The 18,362-nt window shown below is 34.5% G+C and overlaps 1 protein-coding gene across 14 annotated transcripts in view; it reads left to right on the forward strand.

Moving 5' to 3' along the window:
- Positions 1-18,362, forward strand: part of CDC42BPA (CDC42 binding protein kinase alpha) — a 327,214-nt gene that overhangs the window by 144,672 nt on the left and 164,180 nt on the right. For all 14 annotated transcript variants that reach the window (XR_014022435.1, XM_081297456.1, XM_081297457.1 and 11 more), the window contains one exon: positions 17,538-17,738. Coding sequence is in view for 13 of the 14 variants with exons in the window: in XM_081297456.1 (XP_081153582.1) it covers positions 17,538-17,738 (201 nt within the window). In the remaining variant the exon portion in view is untranslated. The remainder of the gene's footprint in view (positions 1-17,537; positions 17,739-18,362) is intronic.

Consider the following 18,362-nt stretch of genomic DNA (forward strand, 5'->3'; position numbering starts at 1 on the left):
TGGATATTAGGGCTCTATCTGAAGTGTGAGGAGTAAAGATTTGTTCCCAGGATGTAGGCTCCCTATTTACCTCTCTTGTTGTTTCTTTTGCTGAGAAAAAACTTTTTAGTTTGAGTAAGTCCCATTTGTTGATTCTAGTTATTAACTCTTGTGCTATGGATGTCCTATTGAGGAATTTGGAGCCCGACCCCACAGTATGTAGATCGTAGCCAACTTTTTCTTCTATCAGACGCCGTGTCTCTGATTTGATATCAAGGTCCTTGATCCATTTTGAGTTAACTTTTGTGCATGGCGAGAGAAAGGGATTCAGTTTCATTTTGTTGCATATGGATTTCCAGTTTTCCCAGCACCATTTGTTGAAGATGCTATCCTTCCTCCATTGCATGCTTTTAGCCCCTTTATCGAATATAAGATAGTTGTAGTTTTGTGGATTGGTTTCTGTGTCCTCTATTCTGTACCATTGGTCCACCCACCTGTTTTGGTACCAGTACCATGCTGTTTTTGTTACTATTGCTCTGTAGTATAGTTTGAAGTCTGGTATCGCTATACCACCTGATTCACACTTCCTGCTTAGCATTGTTTTTGCTATTCTGGGTCTTTTATTTTTCCATATGAATTTCATGATTGCTTTCTCTATTTCTACAAGAAATGCCTTTGGGATTTTGATTGGCATTGCATTAAACCTATAGAGAACTTTTGGTAATATCGCCATTTTGATGATGTTAGTTCTGCCTATCCATGAACAGGGTATATTTTTCCATCTTCTAAGATCTTCTTCAATTTCTCTCTTTAGGGTTCTGTAGTTTTCATTGTATAAGTCTTTCACCTCTTTTGTTAGGTTGATTCCCAAGTATTTTATTTTTTTTGAGGATATTGTGAATGGAGTGGGAGAAACTTTTTTTTTTTTAGAACATTTTAGTATAATATACTCTAAAGGCAATGAAAGTAGCACATTATTCTGGATTGGTAATTTCAGTTCTGAATACTTATCCTGAAGACATTTTTTAAGGCTTATTATAATACCTCTTTGGCCATGTTGATAGGAATAATTAGTATAGAATTAGCCATCCCGATATAAAATTAGATACAATATCTGAGACAGACATTTTTGGGTATTAGACAACAAACAGCATTAAGATAATTATCCTCTTAATTGCTCATGATTGGAACAGTTCCCAACTGCCCTGAAGAAAGCTAGAGTTGGAGCAGAGTATAACATTTCTTCAGAGATTAGGAGAAGAGACCAAAGTTGGGTTAGCTGTAGCAGCTGGAATCTGGCTTGACATTGGATTGAGAGAGAGAGAGAGAGAACAGTTGTACAGAGAGAGGTCCTAAAGTATCCCCCTCGGAGCACTAGGTTGGACTGTACATTTGTACTGCAAGATCATTTTGTATTTTTATGAAAATGATGCCTACATATTTTAGGAAGATATATAACAAAAATAATTCTAATTCTTCTCTCCTCCAAATGTTTCCCTAGAGAAAGATACTTGAACTTTTGCCCCTTTCTTCTAGCATTTCATTTACTTACATATTTCTTAATATATTTGTGCTGCTTTCTCTTATTTATTAAGATTCTATTTAACTGGGTGTAGTGGCATAGTCCTATAATCCCAGCAAATCAGGAGGCTGATGCAGGAGGATCATGAGTAGAAAGCCAGCTGTAACAACTTAGCAAGGCCCCAAGCAATTTAGTGAGACTTTGTTCCAAAAACAATATTAAAAAAAAGGGGGACTGGGAATGTGGCTCAGTGGTTGAGCTCCTCTTGTTCAACCCCTAGTACCTCCCCTCTCCCCAATTTACTTATTTCCTATCATGGAAGATGTTCCTTCAGGTCTCTTAGTCCCCTCTATTCAACCAGTTCACTTCCTTTCCTTCTTCCCGTGTAATTACCACATAATCTGCCATTAAATCCTCTTTGAGATTTTTTTTATGATGATACTAATATTCATAGTGTGGTATAAAGTTTGTTTTAATTGCATTTCTTCATTTTTTCATTCTCCCTGAAGTAAGTAGCCACTTTACATTCCTTAGTTGTTTTTTGCTTGTTTGTTTTTTGCAGTTCTGGGGATTCAATCCAGGGCCTCAGGAATGCTAGGCAAACACTCTACCACTAAGCCCTAATGGCTTAGTTTAAATTTTAATTCATACCTATTTATCACAAGCTTTCCACCAAATATTAATTTAGCAATTCCTTTTTCTTCTCAGACACATTATACAAATAAGCAATTCCCTTTTATCTCTTGAAGATATCTATACTGAAGTCTTGCCTTCTGCTCTCCTAATCTTGACTGTTCTTTTTTTTTTTTTTTTTAGTTGGACACAATACCTTTATTTTATTTACTTATTTTTATGAGTGCTGAGGTTTGAGTCCAGCACTGTCATGTGCTAGGTGAGTGCTCTACCGCTGAGGCACAACCCCAGCCCACTTGACTGTTCCTTCTTTAGGCCTACTGCAGAACTGTCTTCCTAGGAGTACACCCTTATCATGGAATTTACTGTGTTGCTCTATGATATTGGATCCTCTGTTTCTAGATCTCTTGTATGTCCTTTTCACTGATGGTAGCTGCCTGAGGAAGGTTCCAATGGAAGGAAATGTTTCATAATTTTCAATGTCTGACAAATGACCTAATTTCTCCCTAACAGGGGTGACGGCCAGTGTCTCATTGGGTGGGTTTGTCTTCCTGCCAAGGATGGTGTAAGTCACATGGAAACTTAAAGTCTCAAATACTTAGTGAAGAACAAAACACAAGTAGTCAGAAATACATTTCCTAAAAGCAGAGCCCCTGATAGATCTAGTCCACATGGGTGCTGGAACTAGACAAAGGAAAGAGGGCTCCAGTGGTCTATGTAAGGGGTCACGTCAAAGGCAGGAATAAGGTTTCAAGGGTGGAGTCTTGCTATGTGATATCTTGTGGTCAGCAGGTTGATTGGCATTTTGGTAGGTCACACCCATCTCAGGTGCTGTGTGGAATCTTTGGCAGAGCTTTGGAGGAGTTCACCTGAATCAGGTGATCAATCCCTGTGGGGATGTCATGGGAAGTTCCCAATGCCAGACTTATCCCCTCACTAGGCTACAATGCACAACACAGTTCACACACAACCCATGGATTGCTCCTGACATCTACTCTCTTATCTGATTGATATTTTAGACATAGTATTCTAGATTTGAAGCGATTTTTCTATTAGAAGTGAGATGAATTATATAGTCTTCTGTTGAGGCATTTCTTGTCATTCTGGTTCTCAGTTCTTCTATTATAGTCTTTCTGTATATCTCCAGAAGCTTTTAGGTTGTCTCATTTATTCCTACTGTTTGAAAATATTATTATTATATGTGGATCATTGTTATTTTTATTTTAACCTGGGCAGCTGCCCCAAATCTAGGAGCCTTTACCAAAGTCTGTGACTTTCAGTATTAAGCATGATGTTGCTTTTTGGCTCTTAAATCTGAGTCATTTAATCATTTTACCTTCAGAAGTCAGTTTCTGATGTAGAAATGTCCATTGTAATTCTTTTTCTTCCTCTAAAACTGTCTTGACTATTCTTGCCCCTTTGTTTTTCCATGTAATTGTTACAATGGTTTATATTCATACCCGTACCCAGGTATAGATATTCTTTAACAAATACAAGCTTGAAGACCTACACTGAATTTAGAGATTGATTTGGGGAATTTATAACATGGAATGTTCCCTTTCATAAATGTATTCATTATAATTATTTTAGAGTTCTTTGTATTTCTGTTAGTTAAATTTTATAATATTTACTATTATTAATCTATTTTTTGCTTAATAATAGTAAATAATAACATGTTATATTTATTCCTAGATACCTTGTGAATTTTTTTTGATTATGATAAATTGCAGTTTGGATTTGCAGTTTAATAGCATATAGCTCTTTTTAGGCCACAGTTGGTTTTCTGTGTTCATTCTGACTCTAGTTATCTTGCTAAATTTTTATCAGTTCAAAGTAATTTGTACATGCTTTTAAATTTTTTATACAGACTGTCATATAATCCACAAATAAAGATAATCTCTGGATTTTTCCCCCTTTTATCATCAAGTACAATGTTAAATACATGAGGTATCTGGGCTTGGTGGTGCATGCCTATCATCTCATCACCTGTGGGGGCTGAGGCAACAGGATGACAAGTTCAAAGCCAGCCTCATTAACTTAGTGAGACCCTCAAAATAACAAATAAAAAGGGCTGGGGATGTGGCTCAAGGGTTAGGTGCCCTTGGTTTCAATCCCTGGTTCCAAAACAAAAACAAAAACAAAAACAAAAAACAAAGAGGTGTGTAGTGATAATGAACATCTTGTCTTGTGACTTTATGGTGGTGTTTCTGTAGTTTCAAATATCTTTTATCAGATTAAGGAATTTCTTTTTATTTCTGATTACCAAGAGTTTACCATTATGGTTGTAATCAAATAATTTTTGTATTCATTGAGATAATGTTATGGTGTTTTCCCTTTATTATTTCAATTTGATGAATGACATAGATTTTTCAGTGTTAAGCCACCATTCTTTGGATGAACCTAACTTTATCACAATTTCATATTGATATGTTTTAAAAGATTGCTAGATTGATTCTGCTAATGCTAATGTTTTATATAGGATTATTACCTGACATTCATTAATGAGATTGATTGTATTTGATATTGGAGTAGCTTTATAAAATGAGTAGCTAAACCCTATTCTCTCCTCTTACGCATTTTAGCTCTAGGACAGTTCATATAATTCAGTGATTGTCTGTTTCTTTTGTAATTCATAAAATCCATTATAAATTACCTTAGCCTTGGTGAGGTTTTGGTTTTCTTTTGTTATTTTGTTTGTTTTACAGGCAGATTTCTTTTTCTTTCTTTTTTTTTTAAACTATTGATTAAAACTTTTTAATGGTTATAGGTCTGTTTGGTTTTCTGTTTCTTCCTGAGTCAGTTTTGGTAAGTTACATTTTTCTGAACATTGTCCATTTTCTCTGAGTTTCCAGTTTTATTGGAGTAAATTTGTTCAAATTACCCTCTACCTAGTTATAATATCTCTTTTGTATGTGTAGTTTTGCACCTTATTCATTCCTACTGTTGTTTGTTTGTATTTCTCTCTTTTTTTTTTTTTTTTGTAAATATTTATAAAGAACATTTACTGGGTTGAGGTTGCGGCTCAGCGGTAGAGCGCTCGCCTAGCACGGGCGAGGCCCTGGGTTTGATCCTCAGCACCACATAAAAAAATAAATAAACAAACAAAATAAAGGTATTGTGTACAACTAAAAAATAAATATTTCTTTAAAAAAGAACATTTACTATTGCTTAATTCTAAGTCTTTTCCAAGTTCATTGAGAATTCTTATTTGGATCATAATTATTTATAGGTATACCTTTTCGTATCTATAGTGTTATATTAATTAATTGGCTTATTTCTAGTTTTATTTTGTTGGAAAATGGGCTTGAAGATTCATTTTTTTGGCATTAGTTGAAATTTGTTTTATAATTTTATAGCAGGCCAATTTTTTATGTGTTTCATGCTTATTCAAAAAGAATACATTTTTAGTAACTTTTATTTCTTTTTATGTTTTGCAAGTTATACCTTTTGTGTTCAATATTTTAATAGTTAGCTTTAATTTTTAAAAATATTTACACTTAAGTTAATCAATTTTTGCAACATACTTCCAGTCAAAACAAGAAACTTGGGCTGGGGCTCAGTCACAGAGCACTTGCCTGGTATGTGTGAGGCACTGGGTTGGATCCTTAGCACCACATAAAATAAAATAAAATAAAGGCATGCTGTACATATACAACTACTCTTCTCGAACTATACCCAAAGGACCTAAAAACAGCATACTACAGGACACAGCCACATCAGTGTTTATAGCAGCATAATTCACAATAGCTAAACTGTGGAGCCAACCTAGATGTCCTTCAATGGATGAATGGATTAAAAAAATGTGGCATTTATACACAATGGAGTATTACTCAGCACTAAAAAATAATAAGATCATGGCATTTGCAGGGAAATGGATGGCATTAGAGCAGATTATGCTAAGTGAAGTTAGCCAATCCCGAAAAACCAAATGCCGAATGTCTTCTCTGATATAAGGTGGGTGACTCAAAATGGGGTAGGGAGGAAGAGCATGGGAAGATGATTACCTCTAGATAGGGAAGAGGGTTGGGAGAGAAAGGAAGGGAGAAGGGGAATTGCATGGATGGTGGAAGGAGACCCTCATCATTGTACAAAATACATGTATGAAGATGTGAATTTGGGTCAACATATCTTGTATATGGAGATATGATAAATTGTGGTATATAGGTGAAAAAAAAAGAATTGTAATGCAAAAAAAAGAACATGTATAACGGCATAAATTGGCGTGAACATACTTTATATCAGAGATATGAAAAATTGTGCCCTATATATGTAATAGAATTGTAATGCTTTCTGCTGCTTTCGGGTAGTTAAAAAAAACTTAAAAAAATTATAAAAAAAGAAAAATAAATAAATAAAAAATAAAACAAGAAAAAAATTTAAAAAAAAGAAACTTATTTTACATCATATATAACAGTTAACTCAAGCTGGGTGTGGTGGTGCACATCTATAATCCCAGCACCTAGGGAGGCCAAACAGAAGGATTGCAGATTCAATTTAGTGAGGCCATAAGCAACCTAGTGAGACCCTGTCTCAAAAAATACAGAGGGCTAGGGATGTGGCTAAGCTCCCTTAGGTTCATTCACTGGTACTACAAACAAATAAACAAAAACCTCAAAATGAATTAAATGCTTAAATATAAAAACTAAGACTATAAAACTCTTAGAAGAAAGCATAGGTGTAAGCTTTAGGACATTGGATTTGATAGTTATTTCTCAGCATAATACAAAAATCATAGGCAACAAAAGAAAAATTAGTTGTACTGTATCCTCAAAAAATTTTGTGCATCATTCTACACAGTCTTCAGAGTTAAAAGGCTACATGTTGAATGGGTGAAAATATTTGCAAATCATATCTAATAACATGTTAATTTTAAAAATGTATAAAAGAACTAATCAAACTCAACAAAAATAACCCCATTGAAGAAAACCACAAGGGACTTCAATAGACAATTTTCCAACGAAGATACACAGATGGCCAATAAACACTCACTAAAACTAATCCTTATAGAAAGGCAAATCAAAGTCATATTGGGAACCTCATACCTAGGATGGCTGGTAATAAAGCAGAAAATAAGAAGTGTTGTCAAGGATGTGAATAAATAGGAACTTGGGGCACTGTTGATAGAAATGTAGCATAGTATAGCTGCTATGGAAAAAATATGGATAGTTCTTCAAGAAATTAAAAATAAAATTATCAAGTAATCCAGCAATTTCTATTATGCATAAATACCCCAAAGAAATAAAAACAGAGGCTTGAACAGATGTATTTATGCCCATGTTCATAGCAGCATTATTTACAATAGCCAAAAATTCAAAGCTACTCAAATGTCTTTTAACAGAATGAGTATATAGACACAGTGACTTATCAGCCTTGAAAAGAAAGGGCATTCTTATACATGTGCTAACATGGGTGAACCTTAAGGACATACAAGTAAAATAATCCAGTTACAAAAGAACAAATAATATCTAATTCCATTTATATTAGGTACCTAGAGGAGCCAAATTAAAAAATACTCAAAAGTTCAATGATAATTGCCAGGTACTACGGGGAGGGAAATGGGGGAATTATTACTTTAAGACAACTAAGAAACAGACCCTTTTAAAAACCTAGACCCTTTTAATCCTAATCATTTCCTCAGTAGAATGTGACTGTTTTCTAGTATTTTAGGGTTTTTTTTTCATTTCTTTTTTTTTTTTTTGTGGGGGGGAATGAGGGTAGGGAGGTAAAGTGGGTGGATTTTAAAAGAATTTTATTGTATTAAGTTTAAATCGACAAATTATAGTTGTAAGTATTTATAAGACACCTTAGTTTTTTAAAAAAAATTTTATTTATTTTATTTATTGTTTTATTGGTTATTCACAACATTACAAAGATTGCAGAATCACATGGGTTACACATCCACATTTTTACATAATGCCATAATAGTAACTGTTGTATTCTGCTACCTTTCCTATCCTCTACTATCCCCCCTCCCCTCCCCTCCCATCTTCTCTCTCTACCCCATCTACTGTAATTCATTTCTCTCCTTATTTTTTTTCCCATTCCCCTCACAACCTCTTATATGTAATTTTGTATAACAATGAGGTTCTGCTTCCATTTCCATGCAATTTCCGTTTTCTTTCCCTTTCCCTCCCACCTCATGACTCTATTTAATGTTAATCTGTTCCTCCTGCTCTTCCTCCCTGCTCTGTTCTTGGTTGCTCTCATTATATCAAAGAAGACATTTGGCATTTGTTTTTTAGGGATTGGCTAGCTTCACTTAGCATAATCTGCTCTAATGCCATCCATTTCCCTGCAAATTCCATGATTTTGTCATTTTTTAGTGCTGCGTAGTACTCCACTGTGTATAAATGCCACAGTTTTTTTATCCATTCATCTATTGAGGGGCATCGGGGTTGGTTCCACAGTCTAGCTATTGTGGATTGTGCTGCTATGAACATGGATGTGGCAGTATCCCTGTAGTACCCTCTTTTAAGGTCTTCGGGAATAGTCCGAGAAGGGCAATAGCTGGGTCAAATGGTGGTTCCATTCCCAGCTTTCCCAGGAATCTCCATACTGCTTTCCAAATTGGCTGCACCAATTTGCTTTCCCACCAACAATGTACAAGAGTACCCTTTTCCCCACATCCTCACCAGCACTTGTTATTGTTTGACTTCATAATGGCTGCCAATCTTACTGGAGTGAGATGGTATCTTAGGGTGGTTTTGATTTGCATTTCTCTGACTGCTAGAGATGGTGAGCATTTTTTCATGTACTTGTTGATTGATTGTATGTCCTCCTCTGAGAAGTGTTTGTTCAGGTCTTTGGCCCATTTGTTGATTGGGTTATTTGTTTTCTTATTGTTTAATTTTTTGAGTTCTTTGTATACTCTGGATATTAGGGCTCTATCTGAAGTGTGAAGAGTAAACATTTGTTCCCATGATGTAGGCTCCCTGTTTACCTCTCTTATTATTTCTCTTGCTGAGAAAAAACTTTTTAGTTTGAGTAAGTCCCATTTGTTGATTCTAGTTATTAACTCTTGTGCTATGGGTGTCCTATTAAGGAATTTGGAGCCCGACCCCACAATATGTAGATCGGAGCCAACTTTTTCTTCTATCAGACGCAGAGTCTCTGATTTGATATCAAGGTCCTTGATCCATTTTGAGTTAACTTTTGTGCATGGCGAGAGAAAGGGTTTCAGTTTTATTTTGTTGCATATGGATTTCCAGTTTTCCCAGCACCATTTGTTGAAGATGCTATCCTTCCTCCATTGCATGCTTTTAGCCCCTTTATCGAATATAAGATAGTTGTAGTTTTGTGGATTGGTCTCTGTGTCCTCTATTCTATACCATTGGTCCACCCGCCTGTTTTGGTACCAGTACCATGCTATTTTTGTTACTATTGCTCTGTAGTACAGTTTGAAATCTGGTATCGCTACACCTCCTGATTCACACTTCCTGCTTCGAATTGCTTTTGCTATTCTGTGTCTTTTATTTTTCCATATGAATTTCATGATTGCTTTGGCAATTGCTTTGGTTGGGATTTTGATTGGCATTGCATTGAACCTATAGAGAACTTTTGGTAATATCGCCATTTTGATGATGTTAGTTCTGCCTATCCATGAACAGGGTACATTTTTCCATCTTCTAAGATCTTCTATTTCTCTCTTTAGGGTTCTGTAGTTTTCATTGTATAGATCTTTCACCTCTTTTGTTAGGTTGATTCCCAAGTATTTTATTTTTTTTGAGGATATTGTGAATGGGGTGGTTTTCCTCATTTCCAGTTCAGAAGATTTGTCGCTGATATACAGGAATGCCTTTGATTTATGCGTGTTGATTTTATATCCTGTCACTTTGCTGAATTCATTTATTAGCTCTAGTAGTTTCTTTGTAGACCCTTTTGGGTCTTCTAGGTATAAAATCATATCATCCGCAAATAGTGATAATTTAAGTTCTTCTTTTCCTATCTTAATGCCTTTAATTTATTTTGTCTGTCTAATTGCTCTGGCGAGTATTTCGAGAACTATATTGAAAAGAAGTGGTGATAGAGGGCATCCCTGTCTTGTTCCAGATTTTAGAGGGAATGCCTTCAGTTTTTTTCCATTTAGAATGATGCTAGCCTGAGGCTTAGCATATATAGCTTTTACAATGTTGAGGTAAGTTCCTGTTAACCCTAGTTTTTCTAATGTTTTGAACATAAAGGGATGCTGTACTTTGTCGAATGCTTTTTCTGCGTCTATCGAGATGATCATATGGTTCTTATCTTTAAGTCTATCGATGTGGTGAATAACGTTTATTGATTTCCGTATATTGTACCAGCCTTGCATCCCAGTGATGAATCCTACTTGATCATGGTGCACGATCTTTTTGATATGTTTTTGTATACGATTTGCCAGAATTTTATTGAGGATTTTTGCATCTAAATTCATTAGGGATATTGATCTGTAGTTTTCTTTCTTTGAGGTGTCTTTATCTGGTTTGGGAATCAGGGTGATATTGGCCTCATAGAATGAATTTGGAAGTTCTCCCTCTTTTTCTATCTCCTGAAATAGATTGTGGAGTATTAGTTCTTCTTTATAGTTCTTGTAAAACTCTGCTGTATATCTATCTGGTCCTGGGCTTTTCTTGGTTGGTAGTCTTTTGATGGCTTCTTCTATTTCCTCACTTGATATTGGTCTGTTTAGGTTGTTTATATCTTCCTGATTCAATCTGGGTAGTTCATTTGTCTTAAGGAATTTATCGATGCCTTCACTATCTTCTATTTTATTAGAGTATAGGGTTTCAAAGTAATTTCTTATTATCTTCTGTATTTCTGAATTGTCTGTTGTGATGTTGCCTTTTTCATCCCGTAAGCTAGTAATTTGGGTTCTCTCTTCTTCTCTTTGTTAGCGTGGCTAGTCGTCTAGCAATCTTATTCATTTTTTCAAAGAACCAACTTTTAATTTTGTCAATTTTTTCGATTGTTTCTTTTGTTTCGATTTCATTGATTTCAGCTCTAATTTTAATTATTTCTTGCCTTCTACTGTATTTGCTGCTGATTTGTTCTTCTTTTTCTAAGGCTTCGAGGTGTAGTGTGAGGTCATTTATTTGTTGGCTTTTCTTTCTTTTAAGGAATGAACTCCATGAAATGAATTTTCCTCTTAGTACTGCTTTCATAGTGTCCCAGAGATTTCGATATGTTGTGTCTGAGTTTTCGTTTACCTCTAAGAATTTTTTAATTTCATCTTTGATGTCTTGTGTAACCCTTTGTTCATTCAGTAGCATATTGTTTAATCTCCCTGTGATGTAGGATTTTTCCTTTCTCATTTTATTATTGATTTCCAATTTCATTCCATTATGGTCAGATAAAATGCATGGTAGTATCTCAACTCCCTTGTAATTGCTAAGATTTGCCCTGTGACATAATATATGGTCTATTTTTGAGAAGGATCCATGTACTGCTGAGAAGAAAGTGTATCCGCTTGATGTTGGGTGGTATATTCTGTATATATCAATTAAGTCTAAGTTATTAATTGTATTATTGAGCTCTATGGTTTCTTTATTCAACTTTTGTTTGGAAGATCTGTCCATTGGTGAGAGAGGTGTGTTCAAATCTCCCATGATTATTGTGTTGTGGTCTATTAGACTCTTGAACTTGAGAAGAGTTTGTTTGATGAACGTAGCTGCACCATTTTTTCGGGCATATATATTAATGATTGTCAAGTCTTGTTGGTGTATGGTTCCCTTGAGCAGTATGTAGTGTCCTTGTTTATCCCTTTTGATTAACTTTGGCTTGAAGTCTATTTTATTTGATACAAGTATGGACACCCCTGCTTGCTTCCGGGGTCCGTATGAGTGATATGATTTTTCCCAACCTTTCACCTTCAGTCTGTGTATGTCTTTTCCTAGCAGATGAGTCTCCTATAGGCAGTATATTGTTGGATCTTTTTTTTAATCCATTCTACTAGCCTATGTCTTTTGATTGGTGCATTTAAGCCATTAACATTTAAGGTTACTATTGAGATATGGTTTGTATTTGCAGCCATATTTGGTTATGTACGATACTTAACATGATCTATGCTTAGTTTTTCCTTTACTGTACTACCTCCCGCTGTTGGTTTTCATTGTTATTTTTAATTTCCTCTTCCTGTAATGTTTTGCCAAGGATGTTTTGAAGAGCTGGTTTTCTAGCTGCAAATTCTTTTAACTTTTGTTTATCGTGGAAGATTTTTATTTCATCTTCAATCCTGAAGCTTAATTTCGCTGGATACATGATTCTTGGTTGGAACCCTTTTTCTTTCAGCGTTTGAAATATGTTGTTCCAGGATCTTCTAGCTTTCAGAGTCTGTTGTGAAAGATCAGCAGTTATCCTGATTGGTTTACCCCTAAATGTAATCTGCTTCCTCTCTCTTGTGGCTTTGAACATTCTCTCCTCATTCTGTATGTTGGGCACCTTCATTATTATGTGTCTTGGTGTGGATCTCTTATGATTTTGTACATTTGGTGTCCTGTAGGCTTCTAGTATTTGGACTTCTTTTTCATTCTTTAAGTCTGGGAAGTTTTCTAGTATTATTTCATTGAATAGATTGCTCATTCCCTAGGTTTGGACCTCTGTACCCTCTTGTATCCCAATAACTCTTAGGTTTGGTTTCTTGATGTTTTCCCATAATTCTTGGATGTTCTGCTCATGATTTCCTAACTTTCTCACTGAGCTGTCTATGTTCTTTTCAAGTTGAAAAACTTTGTCTTCGTTGTCTGAAGTTCTATCTTCTAAGTGTTATACTCTGCTGGTAATACTGTCATTTGAGTTTTTAATTTGGTTTATTGTTTTTTGCATTTCCAGGATTTCTGTTTGTTTGTTTTTTATATCCTCTATCTCCCTATAGAGTTGATCTTTTGCTTCTTTGATTTGTTTATGCAATTCATTGTCAAAGTGATTTTTCATTGACTGAATTTGATGTATAATGTCTTCCTTGAGACTCCAGATCATCTGAAGCATGTATATCCTGAACTCTTTGTCTGACATTCCATCAGCTGCAGATATTACCTCATCTAATGTTGAATTGACCTGAATTGTTTGTGGTCCTTTCTTTCCTTGTCTTTTCATACTGCTCATGATTCTTTCTAGCTTTGTGAAACTGTTGTGCTAATGTTTTTCCCCTTATATATTTGTATTGTTCTTGTATAGCTCCAAAATCCCTCTTTTGCGGAGAAAGACAATGTTAACAGATCCCAGTATCAACAGTACATTATCTAAGCACAAGTTTTCATTATTAATACATTTATAGTTAGATTCTAAGACTATAGATATTGGTTTTAATTATTACTTAAGAATATATTCGTTAGTTTCATAAAAGGCGTACCATATCTGATGGCATATAGAAAACTTAATTTCAGACGAAGGATGTTATACTTAGAGGGAAAGGAGTGATGGTATGAGGTTAAACTAACTTAGCACCTTTGGAGAACTCTAACCACTAGACTGGTAATTTATGGTAGAATGTATAGACTCAACCTCCTATCTATTTAGATAGTTACCCTATGTATAGATAGCAAAAGTTAGGAGATTGAAAGTGGGATAGAGAGAATATGAGTTAAAAAAAAGAAAAAAAATAACAAGGAAGAAAAGAGAAATAAGAGAAGGAAAAGGGAAGTAAGATAGAAATAAAGAAAAAAAATGGGGGGGGAGGTGGGGTATATGTAATTCCTCTATATTATATTACTTTGGTAATTCGGTTGTTCATGCACAGTTCTTGGTTTCACATATACTGAAGTTGTGGAAGAGAGAGAAGAAAAGAGAAAGAAAGAAAAAAAAGTCTCTCAGAATATTGTTTTCCTTGCTTCCAGTAGGTGGCGTTGTCTATTCCTAGCTTGAGCCTCTGTATTCAGGGTGGTGGGTATAGCCAGTGTGAGAGGAAATGAGCTTCCACCTATATCTTCCCTACTCTAGTCTCTGAGGTAGAAACCAGGTGCCTGTACAGTTGTTGTTTTGCGTTGATAGCTACAACCCCCCAAAGCTTGTGGGAAATATTTTGAGTTATCACAGCTAAGGGTGGGGGAGTTGGAAACCGGGTACCTGGATCAGCCGCAGAACCGTGCTGGTAGCCACACCCCCTTTGATGAGTTTTAAGGGTTGATGGGCTTCCTCCGGACTAACACTCGGTGCGGGGCCGGACTTCCTCCTCCTGTCTGACTGGGTGCCTGGCTTGTCTTCCTCCTCCCGTCTCCACACCTTAGTTTTTGACCTTAATAGTAGTTGACATTTTCTTCCTTGTCTTGTTATTCTTCTTCCTCCTCCTCCTCCTCTTCCTCCTCCTCCTCCTCATTATGTTATGTAATAAATAATCATGTAAATACATGTTTAAATTTACTAATATCCTTATTTTTGATTGCTTCTAGTATCACATTCCTCAATCTGAATTTGTGTTTTTTGAAGTATACCCTTTAGTAATTTTCTGAAAGGATCTATAAGTTACAGCTCACTCAGTCTTTTTATGAAGATGTCTTTAACACATTACTGTATCTTAATTTAGATAGATGGATATTATGGTTTGGATCTAAAAATGATCCCAAAGAACTCATATGTCAGGCAGTGTTGAGAATTTAAAAGACTAGATTATGAGAGTTGTAAACTCATCAGTAGATTACTCTAATTGTTGGATTAATAATTTGAATGACCTCCTGGGTGATAGCTGCATTGGGAACATAGTCTTGGACTATATCTCTTACTTGTCCTTTCCCCTCTGTGCTTCTTGGCTGTCATGAGCTGACAAGTGTCCTCTATCACATCTTGCCTTGCCTCAGGTATAGAGCAATGAAGTTAGTCAACCATGGACCAAACCTCTGAAACCATAAGCCTGAATAAACTTTTCTTACTTGTTGTTGTAAAGTATTTTGGTCACAGCAATACAAAGGTGACTAATACAAAGGTGACTAATTCCTGAATAAACTTTTCTTACTTGTTGTTGTTAAGTATTTTGGTCACAGCAATACAAAGGTGACTAATACAGTAGGAAATATTGTATTGATAATTATTTTATCTCATTACTTGTAAGTTATAATTCCATTTGTTCTCACTGCTATTTGGTAGTATTAATATTTCATCTGTCAATCTAATTGTCATTCTTTGGTAGATAATCTTTTTATATTTTTGCAGTACTGGTGATTGAACCTTAGGACCTTCAGCATTCTAGGCAAGTGCTCTATCACTAGGCTGCACCCGAAACCTCTTAGATAATCTTTTTGTGGGTTGGGTATATAGCTCAGTTGATAAGAGTGCTTGCCTCACCTGGTTCAATACACAGCAACACACACACACACACACACACACACACCCCACAAAAAAATTTTTTTGGGGGGGGTTTCAATGTTTTTTTCAAATCTATTTGCCTTTGGTGTACCATAATTTAACTATAGTGGGTATAGACGTGGAACTGGTTTTGTTTTCAGGACTAAATAGCCTTCTGATTCCAAGGATTCAAGCCTTATATTATTCTTGAAAAATATTAAAGCTGTAACTCTTTGAACATTGTTTTACAGCATTTTGTCCTTTATTTTATTCTCTCATGTTATATGGTATTGAACCTACTCATTCTAGTGTTGGTACTCTTCTATATCTTTCATCTTTGTATCTTTTCATACTGGATGGTGATGAACTTCTTAAGCTCTTTTTCAGGTGTAACCTTCTTTTCAATGTATGTAATCTATTTGTTCACTGTATTTTCAAAATTTCAATAAATTCATTTCTGAGACTTGTTTGTATATATCTGTTTTTTTTTAATTTTTTGTGTGTCTTTAGTAATTTTAAACATACTTATTTGAAACAGAAGATCTCATATTTGTTAGGAATTAATTTTCCCCCTTTATAATTTTTTTTCATTAATAAATACTTTGTTACAATACATTGTTTGTTGGAATTTTTGACTGCTAGTTATAATGGACAGTTTCCCCATTTGGTTTATATTATTGGATTGTAAGCTCATTCTTAGTGAGATTTTTTGTGTGTGTGTGTAAGAATTGTATCTGGCCAAATTTAAGCATTTGTCCTCCAAAGTAATTTTGAATTTGCTTTGCTTCATAGAGACAAACAAATTGACTATAGGGCCAAGATTTATGCCAGTTTTTGGCTTGAGAACATATGGACTTCAGAAGCAGTGTGAGTTAGAATCCCAAATATTAAGATCTTGTGATCTAAAATTAGGAATTTTTATTCTGCAGGAGAAATATATTTCACAAATCAGCCACAATAACAAGTCTTCTTGTCATTCTTGACCGTGTGGCGGATTTTTATAATTTTTCATTTCACTAAATAATGTACCTCTTAAGGCAAAGGGCATATAATATAGGTAGCCTCCCTTCAAAGTCCCTACCTTACATAATCTAATGGGTCTTTTCATTTTGTTCCTTATGTATTTTAAAATCTAAGTACCTAGAAAATGAAAACCAGGAACACTCCAACCCCATCCCAGCTCTAATGCTTATCAATTTCCTGGTCAACCATTTCTTGCTTATTGACCCGTCAGAATTTCTTTTTTTTTAAAGTTGTTTTTTTATATTTATAAGAATCGCTGTTGTATTTTTAAGAGATCATAATGAAGAATTTTTAAGTTATGTCAACTCAAGTGTTGTCAAATTAAAACCTATCCTAATTATTGAGATTAGTAATTTAGTGTGCAAAATCAAGAATAATAAGCCTTGTTTACCTTGAGAATGTTCAGTTTTTGCTATGTTTTAAAAAATATAAAGTGCCATTTCAAGGTACCTTAGATTATATGTACCGAGGATCTTTTTTAGTTAACTAGTTTTCTAATTTAACACCTAATCTGCTATAGTGAATTATATCCACAATTTTGGTGGGGCTGTGTGTGTGTGTGTGTGTGTGTGTGTAAACTGTGGTTTTGAAGTATATACTTTATCCCCTTTATAATTTTTTCATTAGTAAATACTTTGTTACATTGTCATTGGCATTTATTTTTCATAGTTTACCATAAGTTTAAACATAATCTTCAGTATTGGCCTAAATTTTGTTCATTGTCCCCTCCCCCCTCTAATTTAAAAATTTTCACAGTTCCATTTATACATATACAAACACACTAATTATACAGATGTTAATAAGTCAATATTTTAAACCTAATATTTAGTTTATTATTAACAACTGTGATGATTCCAGTCATATTGTTACCCTAAATCTAGTCAACTAAGTAACATCTACAATAGAGATTCTGTAGTATTACGTAATATGAAAAAGCACTAACATGGAAATTATACAAAATCTTACCTATATATAAGTTTCCTATATAATGGGAGACTAAATTCAGATAATGACAAAGATGTAGTAGTTGTGAGGTAACATTGTCTGTTGTGAATCTCAAGTGTAATTTTATAATATATAATTATTTTGTTCCTAATATCTTACAGTAGATTAATAAAAATGTAAATTTCTTCAGGTCCAGTCCTCAGTGGCAGTTGGGACCCCAGATTACATTTCTCCTGAAATCCTTCAAGCAATGGAAGATGGAAAAGGCAGATATGGACCTGAGTGTGACTGGTGGTCTTTGGGGGTCTGTATGTATGAAATGCTGTATGGAGAAACACCATTCTATGCAGAATCTCTGGTGGAGACATATGGGAAAATTATGAATCACAAAGTTAGTATATATTTTACTTTTTTAAACCAGATTATTATGATAAATAATATAGTTTAATTAAATGGAAATAGAAAATATTTTTCTAAAAACAATGAACTACATTTGTTAGTAGGTACATGACAATCCATAAATTATACATAAAGTCATTAGTTATAGCTTTCTACTATATTTTATTTGGAGATGCTAATGAGTAGGAAATTGAATGGTCTTTTCAACTGAATAACAAAGGTCATAATGGACAATTTTAGTCATTGCTCATGACACTATGCATGGATTTATGACTAGAATGTATGTAAAAAATCTCAACCATGGTATTGACAAATGAAATGCAAGTATAAATAAAAATTAGATGCCTTTTTTTCTTGTCAAATTTTCAAATTAAAAGAAAAATTGTACTCTACTAAATAATTTATTGTGATTAGCATTATGAGGTATTTTTGATAGGAATATAAATTGATATAATCTTTCTGTCTGGAAGCTTACAGGCATGCACCTAAATGCCTTAACAAATGGTTAGAACTTTTCATTAAGCAACTTTAGTTTTAGAAATCCACCCAATTGAAATATTTAGTAGGACAAAGATGTGTATACAAGATAATCTATTTTGATATTATTCAGGATCAT

Source organism: Spermophilus citellus (assembly GCF_964194105.1).
Source record: "Spermophilus citellus genome assembly, chromosome: 6".
Lineage (NCBI taxonomy): Eukaryota > Metazoa > Chordata > Mammalia > Rodentia > Sciuridae > Spermophilus > Spermophilus citellus.